Source organism: Physella acuta, unplaced genomic scaffold (genome assembly GCF_028476545.2).
Source record: "Physella acuta isolate Inbredline_101_S28 unplaced genomic scaffold, ASM2847654v3 ptg001317l, whole genome shotgun sequence".
Classification (NCBI taxonomy): domain Eukaryota; kingdom Metazoa; phylum Mollusca; class Gastropoda; family Physidae; genus Physella; species Physella acuta.
Window position 1 is genome coordinate 64,465 of NW_026732832.1, and position 13,580 is coordinate 78,044.

General features: G+C 41.2%; 1 protein-coding gene across 1 annotated transcript; it reads left to right on the forward strand.

The window, feature by feature from the left end:
- Nucleotides 1-886: 886 nt before the first annotated feature.
- On the forward strand, nucleotides 887-8,525 carry LOC131958323 (uncharacterized). The gene is made up of 4 exons (XM_059323289.1): nucleotides 887-895; nucleotides 1,021-3,037; nucleotides 3,265-3,981; nucleotides 8,413-8,525. Exons 1-4 carry the CDS (start codon nucleotides 887-889, stop codon nucleotides 8,523-8,525), a joined length of 2,856 nt encoding a protein of 951 aa, XP_059179272.1.
- Nucleotides 8,526-13,580: the final 5,055 nt, after the last annotated feature.

Genomic DNA, 13,580 nt, shown 5'->3' on the forward strand with positions numbered 1-13,580 from the left:
GCACAAAATGGAAGCTTTTGGCAGCAAATTTAATATAAATAAAGGAACAAAATTCCCGTTTTATATAGGACTTTTTAAGGACGTTGTAGCCAACATTTCGCGATTTCATGGCCTGAAGAGTGCTTTAAGATTGAATACCGTACTTGTTCACTATTTTGGCGAGGCAGGCCAAAGCTCTCCATTGGCGGTGGAGCCGTAGGGATGGATGATGGATGATGGATGCCTTCTTACCTGAAGGTGACATCCGTACTGTTGAAGGTAGATGACATGAAGGTTCTTGTATTTAAATGACATCCATGCTTTTGTATTGGGATATTCATCCGTAATGATACAGGTAAATGACGTGAAGGGTTCTAGTTGTTAGATGTCATCCGTAATGATACAGGTAAATGACGTGAAGGGTTCTAGTTGTTAGATGTCATCCGTAATGATACAGGTAAATGACGTGAAGGGTTCTAGTTGTTAGATGTCATCCGTAATGATACAGGTAAATGACGTGAAGGGTTCTAGTTGTTAGATGTCATCCGTAATGATACAGTTAAATGACGTGAAGGGTTCTAGTTGTTAGATGTCATCCGTAATGATACAGTTAAATGACGTGAAGGGTTCTAGTTGTTAGATGTCATCCGTAATGATACAGTTAAATGACGTGAAGGGTTCTAGTTGTTAGATGTCATCCGTAATGATACAGTTAAATGACGTGAAGGGTTCTAGTTGTTAGATGTCATCCGTAATGATACAGGTAAATGACGTGAAGGGTTCTAGTTGTTAGATGTCATCCGTAATGATACAGTTAAATGACGTGAAGGGTTCTGGTTGTTAGATGTCATCCGTAATGATACAGGTAAATGACGTGAAGGGTTCTAGTTGTTAGATGTCATCCGTAATGATACAGGTAAATGACGTGAAGGGTTCTAGTTGTTAGATGTCATCCGTAATGATACAGGTAAATGACGTGAAGGGTTCTAGTTGTTAGATGACATCCATGCCATTGTATTTGAATGACATTCGGGCTCCCAGCCGATACTTCAGCTCCGAGGTACACCTCAGCCTACACCCCAGCTCACATCTACACCTCAGCTCCCAGTACACTCCAGCTCCCAGCCTACACCCCATCTCCCAGCCTACACCTCATCTCCCAGCCTACACCCCAGCTCCCAGCCTACACCACAGCTCCCAGCCTACATCCCAGCTCCCACCTACACCCCAGCTCCCAGCCTACACCCCAGCTCCCAGCCTACACCCCAGCTCCCAGCCTACACCCCAGCTCCCAGCCTACACCCCAGCTCCCAGCCTACACCCCAGCTCCCAGCCTACACCACAGCTCCCAGCCAACATCCCAGCTCCCAGCCTACACCCCAGCTCCCAGCCTACACCCCAGCTCCCACCTACACCCCAGCTCCCAGCCTACACCCCAGCTCCCAGCCTACACCCCAGCTCCCAGCCTACACCCCAGCTCCCAGCCTACACCACAGCTCCCAGCCTACACCCCAGCTCCCAGCCTACACCCCAGCTCCCAGCCTACACCGCAGCTCCCAGCCTACATCCCAGCTCCCAGCCTACACCCCAGCTCCCAGCCTACACCACAGTTCTCAGCCTACATCCCAGCTCCCAGCCTACACGTCAGCTCCCAGCCTACACCCCAGCTCCCAGCCTACACCACAGCTCCCAGCCTACACCCCAGCCTACACCCCATCTTCCAGCCTACAACCCAGCCTACACCCCAGCTCCCAGCCTACATCCCAGCTCCCAGCCTACACCCCAGCTCCCAACCTACACCCCAGCTCCCAGCCTACATCCCAGCTCCCAGCCTACATCCCAGCTCCCAGCCTACACCCCAGCTCCCAGCCTACACCACAGCTCCCAGCCTACACCCCAGCTCCCAGCCTACACCACAGCTCTCAGCCTACATCCCAGCTCCCAGCCTACCCGCCAGCTCCCAGCCTACACCACAGCTCCCAGCCTACATCCCAGCTCCCAGCCTACACCCCAGCTCCCAGCCTACACCACAGCTCCCAGCCTACACCCCAGCCTACACCCCATCTTCCAGCCTACAACCCAGCCTACACCCCAGCTCCCAGCCTACACCCCAGCTCCCAACCTACACCGCAGCTCCCAGCCTACATCCCAGCTCCCAGCCTACACGCCAGCTCCCAGCCTACACCACAGCTCCCAGCCTACACCCCAGCTCCCAGCCTACATCCCAGCTCCCAGCCTACACCACAGCTCCCAGCCTACACCCCAGCCTACACCCCATCTTCCAGCCTACAACCCAGCCTACACCCCAGCTCCCAGCCTACACCCCAGCTCCCAACCTACACCGCAGCTCCCAGCCTACATCCCAGCTCCCAGCCTACACCCCAGCTCCCAGCCTACACCACAGCTCCCAGCCTACACCCCAGCTCCCAGCCTACATCCCAGCTCCCAGCCTACACCCCAGCTCCCAGCCTACACCACAGCTCCCAGCCTACACCCCAGCTCCCAGCCTACATCCCAGCTCCCAGCCTACACCCCAGCTCCCAGCCTACACCACAGCTCCCAGCCTACATCCCAGCTCCCAGCCTACACCCCAGCTCCCAGCCTACACCACAGCTCCCAGCCTACACCCCAGCTCCCAGCCCACACCCCAGCTCCCAGCCTACATCCCAGCTCCCAGCCTACACCCCAGCTCCCAGCCTACATCCCAGCTCCCAGCCTACACCACAGCTCCCAGCCTACACCCCAGCCTACACCCCATCTTCCAGCCTACAACCCAGCCTACACCCCAGCTCCCAGCCTACACCCCAGCTCCCAACCTACACCCCAGCTCCCAGCCTACACCCCAGCTCCCAGCCTACACCCCAGCTCCCAGCCTACACGCCAGCTCCCAGCCTACAACCCCAGCTCCCAGCCTACACCCCAACCTACACCCCAGCCCACACCCCAGCCTACACCCCAGCCTACACCCCATCTTCCAGCCTACAACCCAGCCTACACCCCAGCTCCCAGCCTACACCCCAGCTCCCAACCTACACCCCAGCTCCCAGCCTACATCCCAGCTCCCAGCCTACACCCCAACCTACACCCCAGCCCACACCCCAGCCTACACCCTAGCTCCCAGCCTAAACCCCATCTCCCAGCCTACACCCCAGCTCCCAGCCTACACCCCAGCTCCCAGCCAACACCCCAGCTCCTAGTCTACACTCCAGCTCCCAGCCTACACCCCATCTCCCAACCTACACCCCAGCTCCCAGCCTACACCCCATCTCCCAACCTAAACCCCAGCTCCCAGCCTACACCCCAGCTCCCAGCCAATACCCCATCTCCCAGCCAACACCCCAGCTCCTAGTCTACACTCCAGCTCCCAGCCTATACCCCAGCTCCCAGCCTACACCCCCAGCTCGAAGCGTACACCCCAGCTCCCAGCCTACACCCCAGCTCCTAGTCTACACTCCAGCTCCCAGCCTATACCCCAGCTCCCAGCCTACACCCCCAGCTCCCAGCGTACACCCCAGCTCCCAGCCTACACCCCAGCTCCTAGTCTACACTCCAGCTCCCAGCCTATACCCCAGCTCCCAGCCTGCACCCCAGCTCCCAGCCTACACCCCAGCTCCCAGCCTACAACCCAGCCTACACCCCAGCTCCCAGCCTACACCCGATCTCCCAGTCAACACCCCAGCTCCCAGACTACACCCCAGCTCCCAGCCTACACCCCAGCTCCCAGCCTACATCCCAGCTCCCAGCTATCAGCCTACACCCCAGCTCCCAACCTACACTCCAGCTCCAAACCTACACCCCAGCTCCCAGTCTACACCCCAGCTCCCAACCTACAACCCAGCTCCCAGCTATCAGCCTACACCCCAGCTCCCAACCTACACCCCAGCTCCCAGTCTACACCCCAGCTCCCAACCTACACCCCAGCTCCCACCTACACCCCAGCCTACACCCCAGCTCCCAGCTATCAGCCTACAGCCCAGCTCCAAACCTACACCCCAGCTTCCAGTCTACACCCCAGCTCCCAACCTACACCCCAGCTCCCACCTACACCCCAGCTATCAGCCTACACCCCAGCTCCCAACCTACACCCCAGCTCCCAGTCTACACCCCAGCTCCCAACCTACACCCCAGCCTACACCCCAGCCTACACCCCAGCACCCACCTACTCCCCAGCTCCCAGCCAACACTTTAGCGCCCCCCTGCACCCCAGCCTACACCCTAGCTCCCAGCCAACACCCCAGCCTACACCCTAGCTCCCACCCTAACCTACACCCAGCTCCCAGCCTTAAGCTGACACTAGGCGAAAAGATCCGTGTCGGGTAGTTTAAGATCTATCGAGAACAGCTTTCAATTTGTTCTGCTCGTCTCAGGCAGGACTGTCTGGTGTTGGAACAAAATATGCTCAGCGAACGTCTGGGAGTTCCTTACAATCGGCGCCACGAGAACAAAGTCCACAGTCACTGCCGGAGTGCTCAATTCAAATTTAAGTTTGGCCGACAAATTCCGAGTGGCTGGGTAAAAAAAAATCTGGGGAACATTGAGATTGGACACCAGCGAGAAAAGTCTCAAAGGTATTTGAGAGGTGTATAAATTCATTTAAAAATCATGCACAGCGTAGTTACAATTAATATGGTTATAAAATCCTGCCTGTCTGGTTTTTTTCGGACTTTACTAAAGATTGGATGTATTTGATGTTTATAATATTTTCGGTAACTAAATAAAAATTTAAAAAAAAAAAGCAAAAACAATTTGGTTTTCACGTGTAATGGCGACATAAACAATGGCATCCTGCTATTGGATAGGCCGCCATTGATCCTATTGTACACATTGTAAGCTAAAAATAGAAAACTAGGTCATGGGGTTTTAAATTTGCATTGTTATTTAAAAACTTGACCTGCAAAGTTTTGTAAACAAATAGTTATCGATCACTAAGTTACTGTGCAGCAAATCAATATTTGTTTTACGAAAGTGAAACATCCGGTTATAACTTAGGCTTGATGAAAATAAATAGAAATGTAGCCTTAAACTCAACAAATTATTTTCAAGTTCTCTGGATTTGCAACTTTTATAGCATTTATTCTAAAAATATAAAATTTCTAAATTAATTTTAGGCTTAAGTTTTTATTTTTTATTTTTTTTTTACGGTCTAAATCTAAAAAGCACATTTTTATTCCATGTCAACAACATTATGGAAGGAATCTCGTCAACTCGCTCGCCTCCATTAGTTTTTAGTTGATAGTGGTAACTTTCAGCCACCAGCCATTAAATAGTCGTTACAGTAGTATTTTTAAAAATAATTTGCTACCTTGAATTCATATTCAAACAGTGGCATAAGGGGGGGGGGGGAGTTCTAATAATTAGCACAGTTTTTGTAAAGGTTTCCGTTTTCTATGTTCCAATATTTTAAAGAAATCACAGTACTACTAAACCTATTAAAATGTGATGATTAGTAATCTATCTTATTAGATTAATATGGTAATTCACCACATACACAAATTGAACGATATCACTAAAACTGACAAACACATCCACTAAACCACCAAATCTACTATTGACTATTTGGTTCGAATTAACGAATTTTATCGATTTTCTAAAACTTATTAAAACTTATTAAAAATATCTAAAGCGTGTCCTTCCTAACTCCCGCATATAAAAAAAACTACCTTAAAATACTACTTTTTTAACATTACTAAGCAATAAACTGGCATTTTAAAAAGTCCAAATTTTAGACACGGCAAAAGATTAAATGGCATTTAATGTTTACTAAGCCCAAGAAACCGCCATTCTATTATTTCTCGAGTTATATCCCTTGATTAGAAAAAACTGCCTGGCAGAAATTTATGATGATCACCAACATTGAAGAGCTCAGCTTTAGACGCCTTTTCGCGACAACTGAGCAGACGGCTAATCTTTTTAAGCGACATACTAGTAGCAGGGGGAACAACTTTGGCTATTTGGAGGTAAGTCGGCGACAATGTGACACAGACACTGGATACACGGAATGCAGGATAAACGATACTAATGTCGCAGGGTAGGGTTAAACGTGGAGTGGGTTACCTTGGAAGGAGAAGACACGAGAGATGGTGATGAAGTTGATGAAATACGGGGAGAGGATAAGCGGGATAACTCTGGGGGTTCATGAACGTTGGCTTCTCTCCCTTGGGGCAATTTGATATCCGGTTTTAGGTGCGTTAGTGTTAAAAAAAATCCTAGAGGGGTGAAGGAGGGGTGATGTTCGGGGTAAAGGCGAAAACACAAGGGAATATTTTTTAAAAGTATGTTGTCTAGGTGTATACATTATTAAAGTAAACCAAAGTCTCGCTAGACAAAACATAAAAATAGATGTGAAGACGTTATAATGTTAGGGGAATATACAGTTAAAGGTAATATATAGTATTGGCGAAAATCCAGTAAAGGGGTCTTCATTAAATGACGTCACGCTTTTTTTTTACGATTTTTACCCCCCCCCCCCCTCTCTGTCACACACCGTCACAAAAAGCCAGACCCTCCCCTAAAATGACGTCACACCTCAGCCTACAACCCCCCACCCCCCCTATTCCTATTACAGTTTATTAAAACAGTGTGACGTCATTAATGGACGACCCCCAAAGGTAAAAAGGTAATGGCGAAAATACATTAAAGGTTAAAATATAATGGGAATGTGATAAGGTGAATAATTATGTGGGGGATATGTTTGTAAGTGGGAACATAATGAATAAATTTGGGATTCATTTTCTATTTTTAAAGATTGTAACATCTTACATATATATATATATATATATATATATATATATATATATATATATATATATATATATATATATATATATATATATATATATGTTGCATGTTCAAACATTTTCATGTTTATAAGTGGCCAGTGTGGCAAAGAATGGTCACATAATAGTTTTTGTAACTAAAATGGTCCTTGAAAAAATGGTGTATTAGATTCTGGATCTATGTGGACACATATCGTGGACACACAGGGTGGACACAAATGATAGACATAATGTAGACACATAAGATAGACATAATGTAGACACATACGATAGACATAAAGTAGCAGAGGCGTAGCGACCCTACCCGGCGCCCGGGGATAAACTTTCAATTTGGCGCCCCCCTCGGGAGAAAATTTTCACCCCCCCCCCCTTCAAACTTTCGATTTGCACCCTCCCCCTCAAACTTTCGATTTGCACCCCCCCCCCCCCTTCCCCTCAAACTATTTATAATGCAAAAATGCAGGTAAAATGACATTTTAATTTGTTTCTACAACCCATTTTTGCGCCCCCTAAGGTCGGCGCCCGGGGACATATGTACCCCCTGCCCCCCCCCCCCCCCCCCCATCGCTACGCCTCTGTAAAGTAGACACACATGATAGACATAATGTAGAAACATAAGATAGACATAATGTAGACACATAAGATACACATAATGTAGACACAAAAGATAGACATAATGTAGACACATAAGATAGATACACAAGTTGAAAACACACTTGTTAAATAATAGATACATTTTCATTTTAAACCAATCTTGTTTCAAATATGGCCAGCCCCTAAAATCTATGTTAAATTTGTGAACAAATTCCTATTCATATAATAAAGCCTATAAAAAATTTAATTTTAAACAAACATTCTTGAGTTTTGTATAGAAGCCTAAGCCTATCGAGTTTTATAAAAAGAAAATAAACAATTGGGGATTTTAAAAAACTTTTTTTTTAAAGTATTGTTCGACATTTTGACAAATATCTTTCAAGCAAATAAAAGCTTTTAAAATAATTGTCTCTTATTTTCAAGTGACACTTTGATCTCCCAGTAAACTCAAGTACAACAATACTGGCATTACCGCATTCCCATAGCGCGAGGAGTTGCATCCCCTGTCTCTTAGACAGGTGCGGTCTCTTGAAATGTCTATTGTTTGAAAACATTCCCATGTCAACAAGGGCGATAACTCATTTTAACTATGGTTTCTGTTTACACCGTGTTTTTTTTAAAAGCGAAATTTTGTTTCGTTTATTTTTTCTAAATAAAAAACTTAACCGATTTATGCAGTAAAAAGCTACGCTGCTGCATATTTTGCGCATAGGACGAGATCTCCCGTTTGCCATTAATCATACATATTTTCACACAAAGAACAAATCCCCCCCCCCCCCCCGGACCAGCCCTTGCTACGCCAGTTGTAGTGAAATGTTTTATTTTTAATCAAGTAGATCTCTCGAGTCTATAAAAATTTAAGAAAAAGTCTTTACAACAAATATCCTGCTGTACCATTGAATGCCGCTATTTAAGAAATGTAAAGGCTAGTCTCTGCTGAGCGTCCCATCTCTTTAGGTAGCTAGAAGTATGAGATAGTACCCAAGCTTAACCTTTGAACAAGACGAATATCATCTCTTATCTTAAGGACTAACAGTCAGTTCTGTGCCTTTTTCTTTGTCAGCTGGCCAATGTGGAAAAAAAAAAAAACAAAAAAAAACAACAACAACTCTTTTAGCCATTAAATTACAAACACTGATTCAGGAAGCTTGGGGAAAAAATGAAAACATCCCTTAAACAAAACCCTTATTACGCCACTACAAATGTAGTCCTCGGGGGTGGGGAAAATAGGCGGACTTGAAAAACCTAGAGATCAATTGACAAGCCTAACCTAAGCTTACCTAACCTAACCTAACCTAACCTGACCTGACTTGACCTGACCTGACCTAACATGACCTAACCTAACATGACCTGACATAACCTAACATGACCTAACCTAACACGACGTGACCTGATATAACCTAACATGACCTGGCCTTACCTAACATGACCTAACCTAACATGACCTAACCTAACATGACCTGACTAACCTAACATGACCTAACCTAACACGACGTGACCTGATATAACCTAACATGACCTGGCCTTACCTAACATGACCTAACCTAACATGACCTAACCTAACATGACCTGACTAACCTAACATGACCTGACCTCACCAAACATGACCTGACCTGACCTTACCTAGCCTTACATAACCTAACATGATCTGACCTCACCTAACATGACCTAACCTAACATGATCTGACCTAACATGACCTGACCTTACCTAACATGACCTGACCTGACATAACCTAACATGACCTGACCTAAGATGACCTGGCATAACCTAACCTATGCTAACCTTTTCTAACCTAACATAACCTGAGCTAACCTAACCTAACCTAACTACCTAACCTAACCTGACCTAACCTAACCTTCACTTCCCAATAAATTGCGAGAACTGTACGTTCAATAGTTAAACCATCTCAATGTCGACAACAGTTGTGTATTATGTGATGTTGTGATCTATGAACTGGTTATAGGTTGAAGGCGAGATATATTGTCAAAATAACATTTTTACCTCATATTATTTTTCTAACCTCACCAAAAAGATCTAGTCGAAATATAAAATACATAATAAATTTGATAGCCATTTTGGCGCCATATAAGATTAGCATACGATGAAGCAAGGATTAGCGATTTCACACAAATCTGCCAAATCTTGTGCTTAAAAAAACAAGGTCTAAAAAAAAAGTTTAAAATTTTTTTTATTAGTCAGGGTCACTAGATCTAAGCTACTAACTTGGGTGGTAGGGCATAGAAAATCGGACGAAAAATAAACGCTACGCTATTTTCAGTGAATGATTTACACTGACTATATCAAAAAGTGGATTACTTCCATCCTGTGCGATCCCGTTAAATGGAGACATTAAACGGAAACATTTTCCGTGGCTGTTTTTACTGTTTTTCGACAACTGTAAAACTAAACCTTAAACGAACGGTTTGACTCTAATCCCGCCTTTCATTGCGCGGAGAAACGCTAGGTCTGACGAAATTCTCGATTATTATTTGTTTCAATAAAAAGATAATCCGTCTTTTGTCGTGGCGACAGTCTGGTGGCACAAGATGGTGGTAAAAATATTTTTTATGGGATAATCCGTAATTTTATTAGAGTATGTGAATGAAATGAAAATTTTATCGTTGGAACTTGACGCAGCCGACGCCACAAATTTGTGAGAAGTTCAACACGAACTAAAATTTAATGTTTGTGTTTTATAGTTGGACTGAGAGAAAAGATTTCCACATCCGTTTATTGCAGGACTGACTAAAAAAATCTATTTTAAATCTAGGACACGGATCTAGCCGGGTGCAACGTAAAGTGAGGGGGGGGGGGGGGGGGTTAATGGTCAAATAAATGGTGGGTTTTTACTGATTCAATTGGATGGCGGGTTTCATTCTAGGGGTTTCATGCTAGGTCAAAAAAAAAAAAAAGGGGCAGGGGTCTCATGCATCCTGGCAAGGTGTTTGTTTCTGTGATGTTTATAGTTGGTCATTGTTTTTAACTAAATTGAAACAACAAAAAAAAAATGATTTTGCTTGGACTAACACTGCCTAATCCTAATAGACCTGTTAAAAAGATAAACACAGTACACAAAAACCACCTCTATGAAAAAATACTAAAACAGTAAACAAAACGACCACAGTAAAATGGACCAACACAATTAATACGACAAGATAAATAGTTTATTGTGAAATGAAGAATTAAAAATCATTACAGAACTATTTATACAAACAAAAAATGTCCACAATAAAATTCTGTACAGTTCTCTAATTTTATGTACATGCCAACTTGAGCTATCAATGAATGCTTCATTAAATTGTGGTTTGTTTTTTTACAAATTATTTTAGTATATATTCATAAAAACAGAACTAGCCAAGGCCGCATCACATAAAAAAAAAATATTTTAAGAACAAGAATAATCAGGTGCATAGGAGTTTTAAAAACATTAATAAAAAACATTTAACTTTATGCATAGTTAGTATTTATAAAACTTGATCAGAATTTATTTTGGTGCCTATCAGCACCTGTACAACAGAAGATACACCCTTAGATTAAATGACAGAGCTATACATTTTCATCCCAGGGACAGTTTTATTGATTTCAACAAAAATACATCCACTGAATAAGTTTGAATTTGTTATACTAATATTGCTACTAAATAAAAATGTCTGCCAAGATTACCCCCCCTCCCCCCTCCTCGACTTAGCTTACATTGGCAATCAGTGACACAAATATTTTTAAAGCCATCACAGAACTAACCAGTACATTCAAATCTTACATTCACACAAAATATTCCACCTTGTATAAAAAAAAATATGAAAATATTTTAAAAGTTTTTAAAAGGAATCTTTCAATAATTTTATGGATGACAAAAAAGGAAGTCCACAAAAAAAATGTAACAATCTAATGTGGGAAAATAAAATTAGTTAAGGGTTCAAATAGTAAAACATATAGGGGAGGTAACAAATGAGCTAAAAAAAACCATGGATATTACTGCGATTATTATATGAAAAGTAGAAATTATGACTAATTAAAAACATAAAAATGTTTTATTTTAAAATTCTGTGGCATGCTGCATTATGTTAGAAAGATATAAAAATATTTAATATTGAATTAGGTACCACAAATAAAACTTGGATTTGAACATGAAAATTGAAAAATCAAATATACTTTAAAAATATGATTACTTGAAAAAAATTATTATATAAGTAGGTTTATAAGTAAAATAAACATTTAAAAAAAAAATCATGCCTTGATACACACTGATTATTTTTAGGTGATGATCTGAAGATTTTAGCATCACATATTTAAGCAGGCTTCAAGGGTGATCAATTAAAATAAGTATTATATTTTCTAACATATCTTTCAACTTGGTATGGTAACTATTTTAACGAGTTTGCATAAGGGAAATAATTTAAAACATTTTCCACCTTTCTATAACAGGTGAACAGTCTATTGTCTGAAATTTGGTATTCACATAAAATAATAAACGCATCCTAAAAAGGGAAAACAGTGTTGTCCTATAATTAAAAATATAAAAAAAAACTTTTCTTTTGAAAAAATATATACTGGAAATACCTTAAATCCTGTTGTTTTTTTTTGTGATTTAAAAAAAATATTAAAATTTCCAACATTATGACAAGCTGGAGTATGTTTCTATTATGGTGTTACAACAGGCTCTCAAAAGTATTTTAATAAAACATCATTTAGAAATAACAAGCACTAAAGTATCACAAACTATTATTATTTGGATAGTCAGTCAAAACGTGACAAAAACATGCAGCATTGTTATACCTTAGAATAAGAAAAAACTCACAAACACAACAGCATCTTGTTTAGGTACAAAGGTATTATTAAATACAACGTGATCAGAGAAATAAATGCTGCTGGCGTATTCAAGGCCTTAGGAACTGTATAAAAAAATAACATGTCAGGAAATGTAAGAACATTTTTTTGTAAACAGATTATGAAAGACTACAACAGTACTGATGGAAGACGTGAACTCATTAACCATGGTAATTAAAAAAGTTAAAGATAACAAATACCAGTTGATGAATGTGAGAAAGCTAACAACATGACAATCTGTTCTAGTGATCCACATGTAGGAATGTTAGGAGAACTCTGTAGCAGAAGTTTTTACTAAGTGAAACAAAAAGCTCAACACCAAGAATTGTTGTAGGAGACTTTTTTAAAATTAATTTTTACCTGTTTCTTTTTATTTTTAAAAATTATACTGCTAGCAACCTATTTTAAATCATGATATTTGTGTTAATTATTTTCCCCAAAAAACTATATTTGACTACCAGACCACATTAAAATGATATAATAATTCTTATTAAAATATATTTTATGCTTATATTTTTTAAAACAATTTCTTATTAGTATTAGACATTTTTTTATTTGATGATTTGAGACACAAGTTACAGTAATATGAAACATTAATAGACTTATCAAAGTGTATTAAAAAACTTACAAGAATAAATCCTAAACAAAGCTACACAAAGTTGAAGTGCACAAAATATCCAAACAATTTTAGCACAAAAAAAAACAGTTGATGTCAGCATTTTTCTATTTAAAAATCATGCAAATTTAAATAACCAGTGTAAATGGAGACCCAACATTTCCTTTTTTTTTCTTAATCTACAAACATTTCATAATCGCTGAACAATGGCTATTCAGAGCTAATTTTTATCAATATATTTCACATCAAAGGAAAAAGTGCTGTGCATGAACAACAATAAACCCAACACTTGTAAATAAACAACAGCCAACAGTACACAACAATTCTTTGGTCAAATCCTCCTTAATAAAAAACAAATGGAAAGTATATGGCACAAAACAATATGGTTATTGAAAAATGTAAATAAAATATAATTTCACACTTCAAGTTGGCTGAGGAAGCTGTGTAAAAAGTGTTGAAGGCCTTTTTTAAGCATCTAAAATATATTTTAATTTATTATTATAGATAATCTTTTACATAAGTAAATATCTTTAAAAAAATCTTTTCTTACTTAACCCTATAAAGCCCAATGTACTAATTATACCAGATTGATAACCAAATTTTGTAGCCAAATTTGGTTTGCTTACTACCTTAAAAGTAACTAATTACTTTCTATAACCAACTATTAACTTTAACAGCTTGGAGATTGTTTTTTTTTCAAGAAATGTTATTCCAGATTTGGGATTTAATTCAACTGAATGTGTTCCAAAATTGTTCTGGATAAAAGGAAGGAAATAATGAAAATAAT